The following is a 16355-nucleotide window of genomic DNA, read 5'->3' on the forward strand; positions in this document are numbered from 1 at the left end:
TTCTTAAGCTTTGGTTCTAAAAATCAACGTTTCACAAGTCTAATCTTGTGAGAGATTCAGAAAGAAAACAACCTCCTACCTCCCTGCAGCACAGGGCTGCCCCTAAAAATCCCTTTTGGGTCCAAATGGGGTCCACAGTTCAAGTGGATCTGTACTGTGTTCACAGAGCTGCAAGCGCTGGGAGTGGGATGTAAGGTAATAACTGATGGGCCAGCGGAGAATTAGTATTAGCTCTGATCATACTGGACTTGAACTGACACAGCATGGAGATCCTGACATGATTCCTGCTCTCTGGTACGCTGGGAAAGCTCCCTGGGCAGTTGCAGATTCTTGGACACCATTTGGGTCTGTACAGGACACAGCCAAATAATCTTTCCCAACCCAGTTTTGAAAACACAATACAGAGATGCCAACTAACTCCGTGGAACCTGCCTGGTGCATTATGGTCACCTCTAGCCACAGCTCACAGCCCGGTAGGATCCAAACTGACTCTTCCAGGTTTACTCCCGTGGCCCTCCATCACTTTCCCTGTGTTCCTGCAGGAGAGGTTTGCTGGCTCTCAGGACAGAGCCTAGGAGAAACACATCAATATTGAGCAAAAGCTAATAAATCCCCCCACAGCGCCCGTCAGCACACTTACGGCCTCACAAAAGCTAGTCCTGATCTGGCTGTAAGAGCACTGTATGAGAGCTAACAAGCCCTGGCTGCCTAGTTAAAAAGGGAGCAAAGCCTCTTCCAAATGACAGTATTTCTTACCTTCCTAAGTCTTTTGGGGGGGTCTGTTTGGTTGTGGGTTTTTTTTTGATTTTTTAATTTAATTCTTCTTAGGTCTGGAGCTAAACAAGTCTCCATGTTGGGATGTACTAATTAAGGCAGCACCTCCCCAGGCTTGGTAGTCCCAAATCATGTTGACACAACCGCAACTTCAAACTAGCCTCTCCTAGCTGTGTTGTAGGTTAGGACTTTATTCCCTGGGCTGGGCAAGCTCAGCAGGCTGTAACTGCCTCCAGCTGGCTGGGAGGAAGAGGAGCAGTGCTCCTGGGCCTCTAAAGGAAGAATAACTTGAGTTTATCTTCACTCGCAAGCCCCAAGGACCAGCTCTTTTCTGCTTTCGCTACTTTTGCTTCTTCCAAGGACTTCAAAGCGCACACAATAAAACAGGCAGGGCCTGGTCACTAGTACATACAAAGAGACTATCCCCATATGCTACAGGGTTTTTAGGCATTACCATGAGACAAGTAAAGAAAGATGTGTTCAGTAACTGGAAAAAAAAAAATTAAAAAATAAAAAGACTATGGCCTGGTATGCCAGGTACTAAGAGGCCACATGAACGTACTGCAATTAACCTTAATTCATGGGATGAGATTTTCAGGAGGGTTAGGTATCCAGTGACAATGTTTAAAAGGCAAATGCACAAAGAAGTAATGTGCCGCCAGAACTGTAACGAAAAGATTGCATAGAAAGTTATGCCTTATGGATGATTTAGCAATATCATAGATAGCACGGGCTCCAGCAAAAAGAGTGAAATCATCCCTATCTTCTCATTTTGGCAGAATTTTAACAAGGGGCTCCTGGGAGCTCTTGGGGGCTCCTCCATGGCTCAACAGACAAATTAACTCATCAAAAGGAAGGTAGGGATGATTAACTAACAAGAGCCCCCTCCAGCCCATCACTGGCACATGGTTATTTCACCCAGATGGTGTTCACCTACCTGAAACTGGTAATGACAGTCTCGGATCGGATTTACAGAAAAACAGATAATAAGGTGCTGCAAGAGTGACATGATAGGAGTTATTGGTCTGTGATGCTCTAGACTGTGCCAGAGGCAGCAGAGCTGTTTTGTAATGTTAGCCTCTGTTTTGTAACGTTATCCTCTCCACCCGAGAGATTTCCTGCTGCAAATGGGAGACTTGGTCTCCAGAGAGGCATTTGACCTGACCCTTCCTATACAAGAGTGGGATCAACAGCAAAGAAAACGACAAGAGATGGCAACACTCCCATCACGTACAAGCAGAAGCAGTTTGACACCCTTTCACTGGAAATGGATGAATGTCTCTGTAGTGTTAAGGACCGTGCGATATTTTCTTCTGCCTTAGAAAAAAAACCCAGAAGTTTTTCTGGCTTTTCTCCAGATGCAATTGAGGTGACAATTGGTAATGTTTTGCCTGATATCTTCATACTAGTGTGAAGAGTGCTTGTTGGGCTTTTAAGGATAGTCAATACAGCCAAGAAAATACACACCACTCCTGGTGGGGGGGAAAAAGTAAAGCAAACACAAAACCAGAAGAATTTCAAAAATGCACAAGATTGCCCCAGATAGGTAGAAATAGAAGCCTATTGCTCCTTTTATGCATGCCTGGAGGGTCAAATGCCTTACAGGGCACATCCAATCAGATGTCAATAAGCATGCACTTACGGAGTTTGTGTATTAAAAAAAATTGCATACGCATCCTTTTTTACCTGACAATTTTAAGATTCCACTAGTCTTACAACAAGCCTGTCAAAATGGACACGCTAAGGACCTGTGGAAGCTAGGACTAGCCCAAGAAGTAGGTTTCCTTATAAGAAAATTTGATGTGAAAACTGAGGCCAGACTGAGAACACTCTTGACTGACACCTCCCTTCCTCTGAAAACTAGGATTTGGCCATGATGGGCTTCTTGCTAAATACAGACATGCCTCCTAGAGATCCCATAGTTGTTTAAGACTAAAGTGTAAGATTCTCCAAATGGGATCAGGAACTCATTACCAGTCCTAATAAAGTGTCATTTTAAGGGGGAATAAGCAGCAGCAAAGGAACACAGAAATAATTCCTCAACTTCCTGCTCTAGGTGGCCCTGCCTGAGCAGGTGAAGTTGCACCAATGACCTCCTGAGGTCCCTTCCCACTTCAACCATTCTGTGATCCTGCAAAGCCCTCCCCTGCTCCAAGTTCGTTATTCACCCTTTATCGGCCACTTTGTCACCTGCACTACCTGGCTGCCCACACCTCATGAACAAGCCCTCCTGAGGTGGAGACAATAGACACAAGGTCCTCTTCATTCAGTCTCAACCCACGGAGCCTGGCAGAGTGGAGCATATTAAAACTAGATGCAGCTACTCAACTGATGCATATTTTAAAAAAATTAAAAGTCCTGGATACCAGAAGACTTTAAAAACTGTCATCATAACTTCTTTTCACTTAGGGTCACTGACTGCTCTGTGAAAACATGCAAGCCCCAAGTCAAAATCCCAGTGGGAAGTCTTACTTCCATAACTGTGCTCTCCGATGCAGTCCCTGAATCATTATGTCACTGCTTAAACAGCAACTTGGGAGAATAACAGTTGTTTTTTTCACAAAGGTTTAGGAGTACTTTCAGAAACAACTTTTGAGTTCCTTTCAGGAGAAACCACCATTCCAGGAGAAACCTCCCATTGTTTCTTCTAGCAGCTCCCACGGACACAGAACGTTCCTCTGACCAAACCAATCCTCCAGATAACTGTTATCACCACCCCCTTGCAAGTAATCTCCTGTGTGAGAAACAAGTTTTCCACCCATTTTCTTTATTTTCAGGCAAGAGTATCTCCTGTAGGAGAGATGTGCAGTCCATCAGACCGCTTGATGGACTGCCCCTCCAAACCCCCACAAAGATTTAATACCGCTGAGCCCTCAAGGAGCAGATGTGGCAGCACACAGAAGCGTAGAGGTATAGGAAATTCTCTCTGCACCTCTAACCTTGTAACGTGCTTGGAAGGGCTGATCCTTCTGAACTTCATGCGATGAGCTAGATAGCTGTGAGCAGTTCAGGCAACTCAAAGCTGTCATAAATCAACAAGTCAACAACACTTGCCCAAGGCTTCCACTGTGGCTCCTCACAGAAAATACTCCGTTCTTCCAATTATCATCTTAGTGATTAGAAGTACCCATTATGGACCAGCACCCCATTGTGTTACTCACAGTAAAACACAAGCGCACAGATGTGTGTGAGGAAATGGAAGTATTATTTCAGTGCATCACACCGCTCGGGCTTCATGACAACACCAAAATAGGTGTTGGTTTTGTGCTTTCATAAACAAAACCCAGTGATTACTGCATGTGGTAAAAAGCAAACTCCAATCACGGCCCTTCAGACTCATCACTGCCACAAAGTACTAATTAATTTCTCGATCATTACAAAGCAGGGCTGTTGCCCCATTGTGTCAGAATGGAAAACTCAGCCAAAGCCACCAACTATGCATTGCAAAGGTGCTGGCTTCCATTGAGACCTAAAACTAGTCGGCAGGGCTGAGCGTGCATGCACGCAGTCAGACGCCCGTGCGTGCCGGTGCTGCAGTCTGGCACTTGCAAACATAGGCACTAGGATCCCCTGCACACCTGCATAAAGCTATTGAAATAAAAACCAAGCGCCGGAGAAAAAAAGACCCAAAAAGCCGGCAGGGGCCACTCTTCCAGAAAGGCTGAAAATTTCTGGTGCATCTGAGTATTAGCCACTGTAATATAGTAAGAGCTACAAGTGGATAAGTTTTCACAGACACACATCCTTGTATTTTTTTCTGCTTGGGGGGAAAAAATAGTTCAACATGATTCAATACCAAAACTTTATACCTGCAACAGATTTGCTCCGTGCAATTTCCTCCTCCTGACCTACACATGCACAATAGGTTAGCAGCACCAAGGAAAAAAAATTTCCTAAATTAAGCTTCGCTATGATTTTATCCTCCTGTAATGGCATGGGCCTGAGTTAATGTTAAGTGGGATGGGGCAGCAGGGGAAGAGCATGCCAGGGTTAAGATGGAGCGTTTAGTAGCAATTAGCAATGATGCGCAGTGCAAAAATAGCAACAATAAAAAAAAAAAGAAAAGAGGTTACACTAGAAATAAAACCATTAAGGGACATAAATTTAACAGTTTAGCCAATTAGCATTTGTCTAAGAAAGCCAAACTTTCTGTTGCTGTTGTTAAGCAGAGTGGTAAGAAAAAAACCAGAAAAATCTTATCAGAAATATTTACTTCCCACTAGCAATGACTCTGGGAGCGTTTTTCTAACAAAAGACAGAGCCACTGGCCCACTTTTTTGCGACCCTCTCTGCAGTTCTAGGGAGAAAATATTTAGTTCAACATTATCGTAAGCTAGAATATGGCTCTATTTATGTGACAAGTTGACAACATACAATTTCATGCTTGTTGAACTGATCTGTGTTATATATTCACTGCGAATATTATGAAGCCTCACCATTATAAATATGAAACAGTATACACTTATTCAAAATAACTCCAGCAGTAGCAATTTATAGCTCGGTTGTTTGCGTGCTTATGAAGTCCAAATGCCACCTTAAGAAGCTGCATCTCACTAAAACAGATGTGGAGTGTGACTGTGACCAAAGTGGATTTACGATGACCTCTGTGAAAGGAGGCTATTACATTTTTGTCTGTTATGGCAGCTGACACCAGTTTGTATTTAGATCCGTAGCCAGTGGGAACACAGTGTAACACGGTGTCCTCAAGGGCTGGTTTTAACACGGGCCAAGACATTCGTCTAATGACCTAATTAGCTTACTACTGCTCTGGTGAGTGTTAGTCTTCCCTCTTGCAAAAAGGACAGGTGCTCAGCTGAGCAGAGACACAGCGAGTATCTCAAGCCACGGCTGCTCCAGGTGAAATATCTCCTTAATGGGACTGCGAAGGGGATCAGTTGCATCTTCTTGATCGTGCGCCTGGGGAATGGTCTTGGTGGCCTCATACATCAAACAATAAGCTCTCAAAGCAATTGTATTTTGCTCATTTGGGACTTCTTTCCCGCCTGAAGGTTTCAAGCGATGTGCAAGGTTCTTGTATTAAAATATTTAGACAGTTTGTAGTTTGTCCAAGCGAGAAAGAAAAGGGAGCAGCAGCACACCTTGTTAACACTACATACAGAGCATTTGCATAAACTCTTCCCAATTACATAGCAGCTGGTTTGAGTAAAATAAACTCCACTTACTGCTTGAGCCTTTTTAAATGTCAGCATAGGTAGTCACAGATTATGGTTTGCATACATCATCCCCATAGATGTAATGTTATTGTGCTGGACTCCTATTTAGTAGATGCAGAATCCTGAGTCAGGCCAGAGACATCGGAACAGGTAATGCATCTGAACGCGCAAGAAACGTGACATTGCTCCATTAGGAATATAAAAATTCTGGCACTTTCACCCAGCCTCGGCTATTTTCTTCCCCGGGAATTGAGGGTCTTTCTCCTAGTCTCACAAGTGGTTTTTATGATACATTGTTACCTTTTATTGTTCTTATAAAGTTTCCTATCCCAAATCTGCATCTTTTGCCTTTTATGTTTATTGTTGTATTAAACCTACAATGTTGTCTGTTTCCCTACTAAATCTATCCCGTAACCACATACTGTACATTCATTTCTCTAGGACCTCAGTAGCTCTTATCTGTTTGCTTTTATGATCTCTTATGAACTGCTAGGAATAGCAATTTGCAGCGCTGTTTGTAAAGTCATCTCAGCCTGAACTCAGCCTTCCCTTTTTTTGCCATACAGCAATACTCTCTGCAGTGAAATCCCATTTGCCATAGAAGCATTTCATTACAGGATGCATTTTAGAGGGACATAAGTTCCCAAGTACCCTACGTGTGCTTATCATGTAAAATATTCAATGTGAATGAATCTGAATTTCAAAAAAACTACTTCTTAGAGCAGGAAACTCCATGTTGATACGAGATGGTCCTGTGCTACTTTCAGATTCACCGATATGTTGCCTGCTCTATGTTACTGCCCAGAGCTATTTAGTTTGCGCTTTCTGAGGCCTCAGACATGCTGCTATACCGTTCACACAATCTCAGTTCTTCCAAGCACTTTGATAAGCTTTATTCTGCCATTATACCATCTAGAACATTAAACACAATGTTTAAGTTCTATGTTAAATCACAATCAGTTCCTATTAACTGTTCCAAGCTCCTCATTTTTATCAACAGTTACTTTATTAAATCCTTAATAATATAGATGGAATAGTTAGTTAATTTGTGTGTTGAGCCATGGATGTTAATTTGTAAACATAATAACATACTGCAATCATTTGCATAATAGCATTTTAATCTTTTTAGTAAAAGCTGTAATTCCCTACAAAGTACGCTGCAGTGGAAACTAAGTGACTATTGGTAATAATAAAAAAGGCCTTAAAATTCTGATCCTATTATAGTGTTGGAACATACCCAAACTGCTACCATAATCTCTGAAATGTTACTGTTCTCTGATTTAGGTGTCTGTGTCAAGAATAAAAATGAAGTATAACTGGTAGCAGTAGACTATTTCCTAAATGTAATTTAGTATTCACTAAGCACCAGCACTTTGCAAATAGCTCTGAGGCTTTCCTTCAAAGTTCAGAGCTCTAGTTATGCATATCGTGTGAGGTACACCATGCAGCTCACCTCCAGCCTCTGTTGTGCTGAATAGATGGCTATGATAAATCATGCTGATTTGGCACTGAAGGGCATCAGCCATCAAGGATTTGACTACTATGTCTTTTTTTCCCTGAGATTATATCTCCTTGAACTGCCTGCCCTGGGCTACTAGTTTTGGAGAAAATTAAAAAGTGGAAAAAATGCTAGTGGAGGCCAGTACTGAAAGTCTACATAGGCTCTGCTCTCTGGAAACCCATTAACACCAGTCACAAGACTGGCAAAGAAAACATTGGTGGTTGTTTAAAAGTCAGGCCAAGTCATTTTACGCAAGATCTGGTAATTCATTAATCAATCTGGCTGCAAACCTTGAATGAATAACCTGACATAGTGAAAGAGACTGGCAGCACCACAGAACATGAGGGAGTTTATATCTGAACCAATGCAAATTACCCTGGTGATGTTTAAGGCTCCTCTCTACCCTCATCATCTTCGTGATGTAAACCCTTCCAAATAAATAAGAAATCATTTATCTCCATGAATTTCCCTGCTGCCAGGGGCAGGATGGTATGCATTTCATTGTACAGCTCTTTCTCTCCCCACAGTCTCATTGCTTGTAATACAGCATTTTTTTGGCAGCCTACAATAAAACATAGTGGCCTATTTAGGCTTTCCAAATACATGGCACATAGAACAGTCTTGAAAAGTAACCTGGGCTACACCTATGCAAAACAATTAAAAATAAAGTCATCAAATACGTTGAGCATCTCTCTAGAATACAGAATTATGTAAAAAATTGAAATCGACAGAGGGAAAGCAATGTGGTTTTTCTGAAGTCTTTTTAAAGACTAAAAAAAGTGCTTTGCCAAGTATGAGAATACCACACTTAAAAATTTTTACTATTTTACACAAGTTCATTATATTGTAACAGGTTATTGCCTATCTATGAGCTGCATTTTCTCTTAACATCAGTTGAGCTATTTGTAAGCAATGCCAACAAAGAGATATAGCCACCGTAGATAGCTTCTCTCTCCATAATGCTAGGCATGGGTCATAAATAATTTTAAATATGACTAATCTTACATGATAGGGTATGGTATATTTGAAGAAGCCTCAGGGGACAACAGTTTTCACAAACAAAAAGCTTTCTGACTCGTGCTACATTAAGTTGTATGGTTGTTCACATTTTCACATAGCATTGGCTTTGAGAATGAAAACCTCATCATTCTGATTTTTTTAAAAGTAGCCAAATCAATTTTTTTACAAATACAATTTTTTAAAGTCTAGTTTTTCACAAAAGCAAATAATGAAAGTGAATGATGCAGTGAACCATCTAAATAACTGGTCTTGGGTGACTTGTTAACTATTTACTTGCATGAACTTGTGTCAATAGACAGTGCCCTGAGGGGCAAAAACTCCTTCATTTTATCTTTCCAGTAGTCAGAACAACGGGCAAAGAAAACCATGAGAAAAACAGAAGTGAGCGAGCTGTGAATAAAAAAAGAGATCAACTAGTTCATAATATGCATATGTACACACATTGATAAGAAGAGTCTCTGCGCTGGGGCAGATGGTACAGGCTTGATTTGGGACTAGTGGTATCAGTTACACGGGCATGTGAGTAGAATAATGCAGTGATGAATTTGGTGTATGTACAAGATACTGGCCTGTTTTAATACTAGGGTGAAGGCCAGTATCTCATCACACCTAAGCGGATGAGAGCAGGGATTTATACTCAACAGTTACATACTATCTAGACTAATTGGACCTTTATCTCACTTGGCTCCTGGTTGCTACCATAACTATTAATAATTCCTAGTCCATGAGACACCCAGTGTCTCTGGGAGTGTGTAAGCTTGTGGGGGCTTGGCTCAAGCAAGCTTCCAGGAACATGATTTGCAGAAAACCTGAAAATTCACTTTCTGAAATACAAGTCTTTCTTAAAAAAAAAGTGCACCAGCTTGAGAGATCTGGGAACTTTCCAAAGGGCTTTTGAACACCGGCCCTCACCTAGGCAATGCCACATGTACTGCAGTAGTACCTCAAAGGACAGTGGGCTTCATTCAAGGTTAGGTTTGGTAATTAACACCGTACAGCTTGTGCAATTAACGCTGCTCTTGTACTTCCCAACATTTGTTTGCCGTTCTGGTTCTTTCCCTTCCACCCCAAACAGACTGTATTTCTATTTTGGTATGACTAGGCCTCATCTGGAAGCTTAAGTTAGATGAAACTACTCCCACGATGATATGAGAGAAAAAAAAACAAAAACAAAGTAACAAAAAAAGTTATTTTCTTTGAAAAGAAAAGCCAATGCAGATCAATGGGAAACTGCGCAAAACTTCCATTCTCTCAGCTAAAACGAATAGTTCCTCGCAGAGTATGTGAGATAGTCTCTCGAGGAAGACGACATCTTCTGTTCTTGAGCACCCCCAGTTGTCACATTACAGAGTGGCAGAGGCAAGAAATCGTGCAAGGTATCCAGCTGCACGATAGAGTATGGGGACAGGGTTCATGTATGGGAGGAGAAAATAACTGGTTCATTCCTGTCTTCCTAGGCCAAGCAACCAAGAAATGTAAATATAACACACTATGAAGCTGAAAATAGTCTAATTTTGCACTGCAGCACTGCAAAATACTGTAAGAGCACAATTTGTCCTTACAGGTAAGCATGGACCAAATGCTGCTGTCAGTGACAGAGATGCAGCCTGTGACAGAAGCCGGTGAGCACAGGGAAATCCAGTCGTTTCCAAAGAGGGCAACAGAATTTGCCCGTTAGGAAAGAAGTAGCATATTTAATTTTCAAACTATTATTTCTGACCTATTAGTTGCTGCCTAGATGTATCTCCCCGGTTGCATACCACCTATTTCTTCACACTGGGGCAGCTCACCCTCAGGCGCATGTGAACGGGCCCATGAGAGGTCACATGCAATGACCTGTACCTTGCATCACCATCTTCCAACAAGGTTACATACGAGCTCATCTGTTTGCAACATGCTTTGATTTTCAGAACAGGAATTGTCTCATATAGGAGGTGACAATTCCTATACAAGGCATGTAGGGGAATCGTCACTATCCGAGACAATTATGTACTTGGCAGCTGTGGCCACCAGTGCAACAGGCAGTTACACACAGGGCAAGCAACGAGCCTGTGGTGAAGTTCCACCGGTTTAACTGGAACAATGTGTGTGCTTAGAGTTGGTAGATGCTTAATTGTATTACTTATCTGGAACTTACACTTTCAAAGTCTGCATCTTCAACTGATTCTTCTAAAAGGAAAATGCCTCTGCATTTGGCTTTCAATCAATGAGGAAAAATACACCTCGGTTGTAAGAAAAGCAAAGCCACTCACTCTCAACGCCAGCTGCAAATGTGTCCCCTGCCTCCCTGCTACAGACCATCCAAACCTACCCACTAACACACCATACCCTGCCTGAGGCGGTACAACTGCAATTCAAGAACAAGACGGGGTTTGGAAACTTTGTAAAACAAGGTGCAGAACATTATACAACTAATTAAAAAAAAAAGAGCCTAAGCACAGGGTTTTGCAGGGATAATTTCATTTTGACTTGAATAAAATTAATTCCAAGTTACTTGGGTGTAAATGATAGAAATTGAATAGAGAGGACCAGTTTCAGCTACCGGTTACACTGGTATAAATCCAGAGTAACTTCACCTGCATCAGGGAGATCACTGTGGTTTTAGAGCTGTATACAAAAGAGAAGAATTTCATTCAGGCCATCTTAGGTAAGCATTTTACTATACTATTTCAGTTAATCTTTTCCAGCCTTTAAACTCCACCGTGATAATACGGGGCTTCCCCAAGCCAGCGGGCCAGCCATACTTCCTGGAGCTGTGGTACCTGCCATGTGAGAGGCAGCACCTGTAGCATGCTGCTGCACAAGGTCTTCCTGCCAGCTAATCAATTTATTGTCCAATTTCCCAGCCAGTGGACAATCTATGGCACCTCCTATCATCAAAGAGAGAAGCAGGTTAGGGTTCAGGGAGGGCACGGCTGCCCCATAACCACAAGGCAGAGAATCATGAAGGCTTTACACAACAAAAGAAAGAAGGCTGGAGACAGAGATAGAGAGACTGTAACCTTCCTCTCGTACACCCTGATCCTCAAGGCAGAACTGTAAAGAAAACATTTAAATCTCTCCTACCACCCTTCAACTTTAAGATGGCTCTCCACCAGGAGATGAAACATCCCAAACGATGTGCTGCTTCATGAGCTACTGAGAGCACTCACATCCACCCTTTTTCTCCCCTATACGTCAACTACAAGGACCTCTCAATTTGTGTGCAAGTGCCTTGCACAGGAGTCCTCTGAGTGGTAAAAATCTTTACTATAACTGTTCCAGCTCCTCATCAGCTAGCTGCTGTGCTGCACTTTGCTTCTTGCTGGGGAATGCAAGTGGAAGACAACAAACACATTTCGACTTTTGTTTTCCTTTGTAGCTGACAACCGTGCAACTCCTCGCCGTGACGCCACAGGGCAGTGTGCTCTAGGCACTCTTTAGCCATTACCTTTCAAGAATCAAAAGTTCCATTTAATTCCTTTCAAGGCTTTTCCCCCCCTCCTCCAGATTGCAGGCCTGGTTTTGATCATGAGGATTAAGGGCGCCAGTCAGAACCCATAACAAACATCACCACGTTTGCTGTCTCTGAACAGGGGAAAAATAGTAAAACTGTTGTCCACCAGGATAAAAAAAAAATAAGAAAAAAAGCAATCAAGAACTTGGCAACGTGCGTTTGCATTGCCTTGCCTTACCTCAAATATATTGGCAGGTTCATTGCTGTACTGATTGGAGATGATCTCTGACTGGTCGCTGTACCACTTGAGTCCCCCCAGAAAGCTGTCCGCATCCAGGTCGTTCACATCTAGTTCGGAGAGGTCAAGTTCTGGGAGATCTGGGCAAAGAGGCTGGTCTTCGCCAACCAAAGCAGCACACTGCAGGAAACAGCAACACAGAAACAGTTTCATTAATTACCAGGAATCTATTAACTTTAATATCATGTGATAAGAATTAAGCCTCGATTAAGCTGTGGCACAGGGTCACTAGAATTGACTCTGTTTTCTGGAAAAAAACCCCTACTAAGTATTAGATCATTGTTAGCTCTGTACAGACATGCAAAAGGGAAACAGGAGGGCGTAAGCTGCCTTCTCTATCTCTGTCTCTGACCAGGGGCAACGACTTTCCTTCCCCCAGACTCTTGAACACGATAACAATCGTGTTCAAAGCTTTATTAAACCCAACAGCAGAGGCCAAAGCATGGCCTTATTCTCCTGCTTCAGAATGAACCAGTGCAGGTAGAAGTTACAGATGAATACCTCTGGGCAAGGTCTGTCACGCATTTCCTGATGCATTCAGGTTAAAGAGGCACAGCCTGTTACAGCCTTCAGCCCTGGAGGCTAGCTCAAGCTGGAGACAGTCACACTTTTGCTTCTACAGATCCTCACTGCAATCCTTGAGGTCAGTCATGATGGTGGCTACCATATGGGCATAAGAAAGTACAGGTCAGCGATGCTGCTGTGCTCATTTCCCCGATGCACAGAGCACAGACACCCAGTTACATGTCAGGGTCCTGGCCACTGAAGTGCGTTCTGAAATGTCCCTGTATTCACCTTTGGGTGACAGCATAGTTAGTTCATGCAGCCTTTCACCTGCTTGGTGTGAACACATATATTGTCTCAGTCAGCTTCTCAAGTGTCCCCAGACAGTGGCTGCAGTGAGGGAACCAAATGGGTTTTCCTCCTCTGGCAGCCTCTGATTCCGTAATGCTAATGTAGAGGGTCTGTGAAACATTTTGGTTGAGGCAGTAAATGAAGTCTAGTTTGCACGGATCCTCTTCAGCAGTGCAAAATGTTCTTGTCTCCATGACTTACGAAGAGAGTAGTGATAAATACAAATAAATCCGGAATAAGTGTCCTTTTATATGCTAGTATGACGCTAGATAGAGTATTGACTGACCTACTGAGCAAGAAAAAGTTAATAACATACATCCACTTTAGCATGGCAATTGAAATGTTAAGAGTATCCACCAAAACCATTTCCTAATTATGGAAAACACGTAGCAACAGCTTGGCAAATAGCGGAGTCCCATACGTCAATGCTGCTTGATGAAGCAATTCCTCCTGCACTGTACCACAAACCTTGTAACTCATCTCCAAACATCTACGTTGATATGGGTACACTACAAAACACACGTAAAGCTGTAAAGGCACCAGGCACTGAATGGTTAAAAGCCATTCAAAGTCAGCTGAGTCTAAGGGCTTCCACCCTGAGTATTTCTAGCGCTGTGTTATGGATGGCCAACAGCATGTCCTCCTCGACTGCCGTCAGTTGACTGGGTGGTTTGAATGATTTCCCAACTTCTATTTGGACTGAAATCAACCCAGAAAGTGCCACTTTGTGAAGAGGGATGTCTGTAGGGCACTAACACAGTGTCCACAGATGTGAATTGCTCAATACCGGTTATGTCACTCTCGCAAGGACCGCCTTTTACAATAATGCAAGCGAGAGCTGCTGAAGGTGCATTTCATTGAGGTTTTTGTCCCTGGGAATCTTGGTGCGGCTGCAGCGCGCGGGCTGGATGCAGCAGTGCAGCCACGAGCAAAGATTTTGTCTGTTGGCACAAGGACTCGGTGCAGCTGGCGCGAGCTATAATTTACCAGACAACTTCTACATCTACCAGGACGCTACGAGATAATCACGGAATAGGCCAAGGGGCAAGGGAGCTGAGAGGCTGCAAAATGAGGCTCTGAAATAGCAGTTGCTTTTCTTCCTATTATTTCAGGGGCTGCAGAACTTTAAGAAGTCAAAACCCCACTTAAATAATTTTCGCCGCACACGATTTTTTTTATCATTATTTTGGTCACAGGAGTTAAAAAAAAGGAAAAAGAAAAAAATTAGAGAGTTCCCTCTTCTTTAGTGCAAGACACAACCTTCCAGCAGCAATCTTATAATGCAGAGATGACCTTTTTTGGTGCTTGGACGAAGTCTCTGATCTCATTAAAGGATAATCTAGTTTTTGACTGAAAAGGTAGATTCTCAGCATCATTCTCAGGTTTGTGTTGTGGAGGTCAGTAGCTTATAACTGACGCCGTAGACTTCTAAAGTATCCTGCTGATCTGTTACTGCTTTCGTTTGTAAAAATAGCTTCACTCTGTGAACCACCTACTTAAACAAGTTTACCCTTAGTAATCTGCATTTTTAAGTTCCTACAGCGGGCTTCTGAAGCAATATAAACAATGGTATTAAAAAAAAATAATCCTGCTGATCACAGCTTTCATTTGCCTATAGTGACTGCAATGTCACCTAAAAAAATGTAATTGCTGAAATGAAGTATATATGCTCTTGCCAATGTTGACATGATAATAAAATCAATGTTTCTGAATATGACATTATGCTTCTAATCTGAGACACATTAGTAGCAAGTGTTCCTGTTATTAATTTATATTTGGCCTTTGGACGATGCCAGATTTAACACTCCAAGTCCTAAAACTGTCCTCATCTGACACGCTGATATTTACTGTTTGCCTATACATCTGTAACAGGTGCACCTGCATTGCTAGCATACATTCTACTGTTTTCCCACCGTTATTTGATATGATAGTTATTCCATAACTATAGCCTTAATTTTATAGTAACATTTAGGAAGATGAAGCAGTCACTAAACACAAAAGGCTAATTACTGTGCGTTATTTCACGCCAACAGACTTTTTTTCTCTTAGTTCAGGCGCAAACAATAAATTAGCTTAACTGCACTAACAATAATGAATCATTATAATTAAGTATAATTCTCCATTAACATTTTGGACGTTTTTGTGCCTTTGAAGGTAAATTAAAAAAAAAAAAAGAAGACTGGACTTGTGCCATATTAATTATATTAATGAAAATATAATCTGTGTTTTATTTTTAACAAGTTTTTCAAACAGCTAAGGGGATGAACTCAGGAAAGAAAGAGAGACTTGACAGAACGTGTGTCGTGGATTCTCTCTATCAATCTTTGCAACCTTACTGTACATCACCTTCATTAAGCTGTGAAGCACTGGGGACGCTGATCAGCTACAGTCATGCAGGCCTTTATTAAGCAACACGCCGTCCTGTCATTATGTGAGTGCGAATATAATACATTTTAAGTTGACAGCAAACATTAATGATTCAAAAAATGAAAGCTGCCTCCAGTACCTGCCGCCTGCGGTATTTTAGATCGGTAAAGGTGATCCCCTGAGCCAAAGCAGCACGCAGACGCCAGTATTGCTACAGGAAGTGCAATGCAGGAGCACATTGGTAAAATCCTACCCACAGTTAATCCATCCACCACACAATTAATATTAAGATCAAACCCTTTTTTTTTTTCTTCTTCTTTTTTCCCCCTCTGCACTATGAAAAAGTCATTGACATAAATTATCTATTCTGTTACTAGCTTGAAATTACTGCAAGAACTCTAGTGATTAAAATAAATCTTCAGTATTTCCATACAAGCTGGTTCCTCAATCAGCTCCTAGCAGCACTAGGAATAATACATGATGGAAAAATGAAGCTACGGCAGCTGAGACCCATGCTACAAGCCAGACAACAACCCACAGGATACTCCAGCTACTCAGAAACAATTAGGACTTCGGAGCCAGAAAGTCATCCACTTACAGCCTTGACTCATAATAGCTACAGGACATATGAATTATCCATATCTATTCCACTTTACCAAGAAATCAAAACAAGATAAGAGCAATTACAATATGCAAACAGAAATCAGCGAATACAATGGTAAGCTGCAAATATTTAAAACACAACCAAAAGACTTGAGAATCCACACACATGCTCCGCCAGACAGGAAAAATATACCGGAGAACACGGTAACGTTTTTACTTTAGATGGGTAGCTCTCTACAGCATGAGCATCTTATTTAAAAAGCATTGCCTGTAACCTGTTTTTCCCTCCCCAGTTGCCCGAGGGGAGCATTTTAAGCACTTGTTCCA

The 16355-nt window shown here is 42.1% G+C and overlaps 1 protein-coding gene across 5 annotated transcripts in view; it reads right to left on the minus strand.

Moving 5' to 3' along the window:
• The window catches only part of PPARGC1A (PPARG coactivator 1 alpha), a 371917-nt gene that overhangs the window by 49355 nt on the left and 306207 nt on the right, over positions 1 to 16355 (minus strand). For 4 of the 5 annotated variants that reach the window (XR_010071215.1, XM_063335980.1, XM_063335981.1 and 1 more), the window contains exon 2: positions 12144 to 12323. Coding sequence is in view for 4 of the 5 variants with exons in the window: in XM_063335980.1 (XP_063192050.1) it covers positions 12144 to 12323 (180 nt within the window). In the remaining variant the exon portion in view is untranslated. Of the gene's footprint in view, positions 1 to 12143; positions 12324 to 12704; positions 12887 to 16355 lie in introns of those variants that run through there. The other variant, XM_063335983.1, reaches the window with a different exon arrangement.

This window comes from Chroicocephalus ridibundus, chromosome 5, assembly GCF_963924245.1.
Source record: "Chroicocephalus ridibundus chromosome 5, bChrRid1.1, whole genome shotgun sequence".
NCBI lineage: Eukaryota > Metazoa > Chordata > Aves > Charadriiformes > Laridae > Chroicocephalus > Chroicocephalus ridibundus.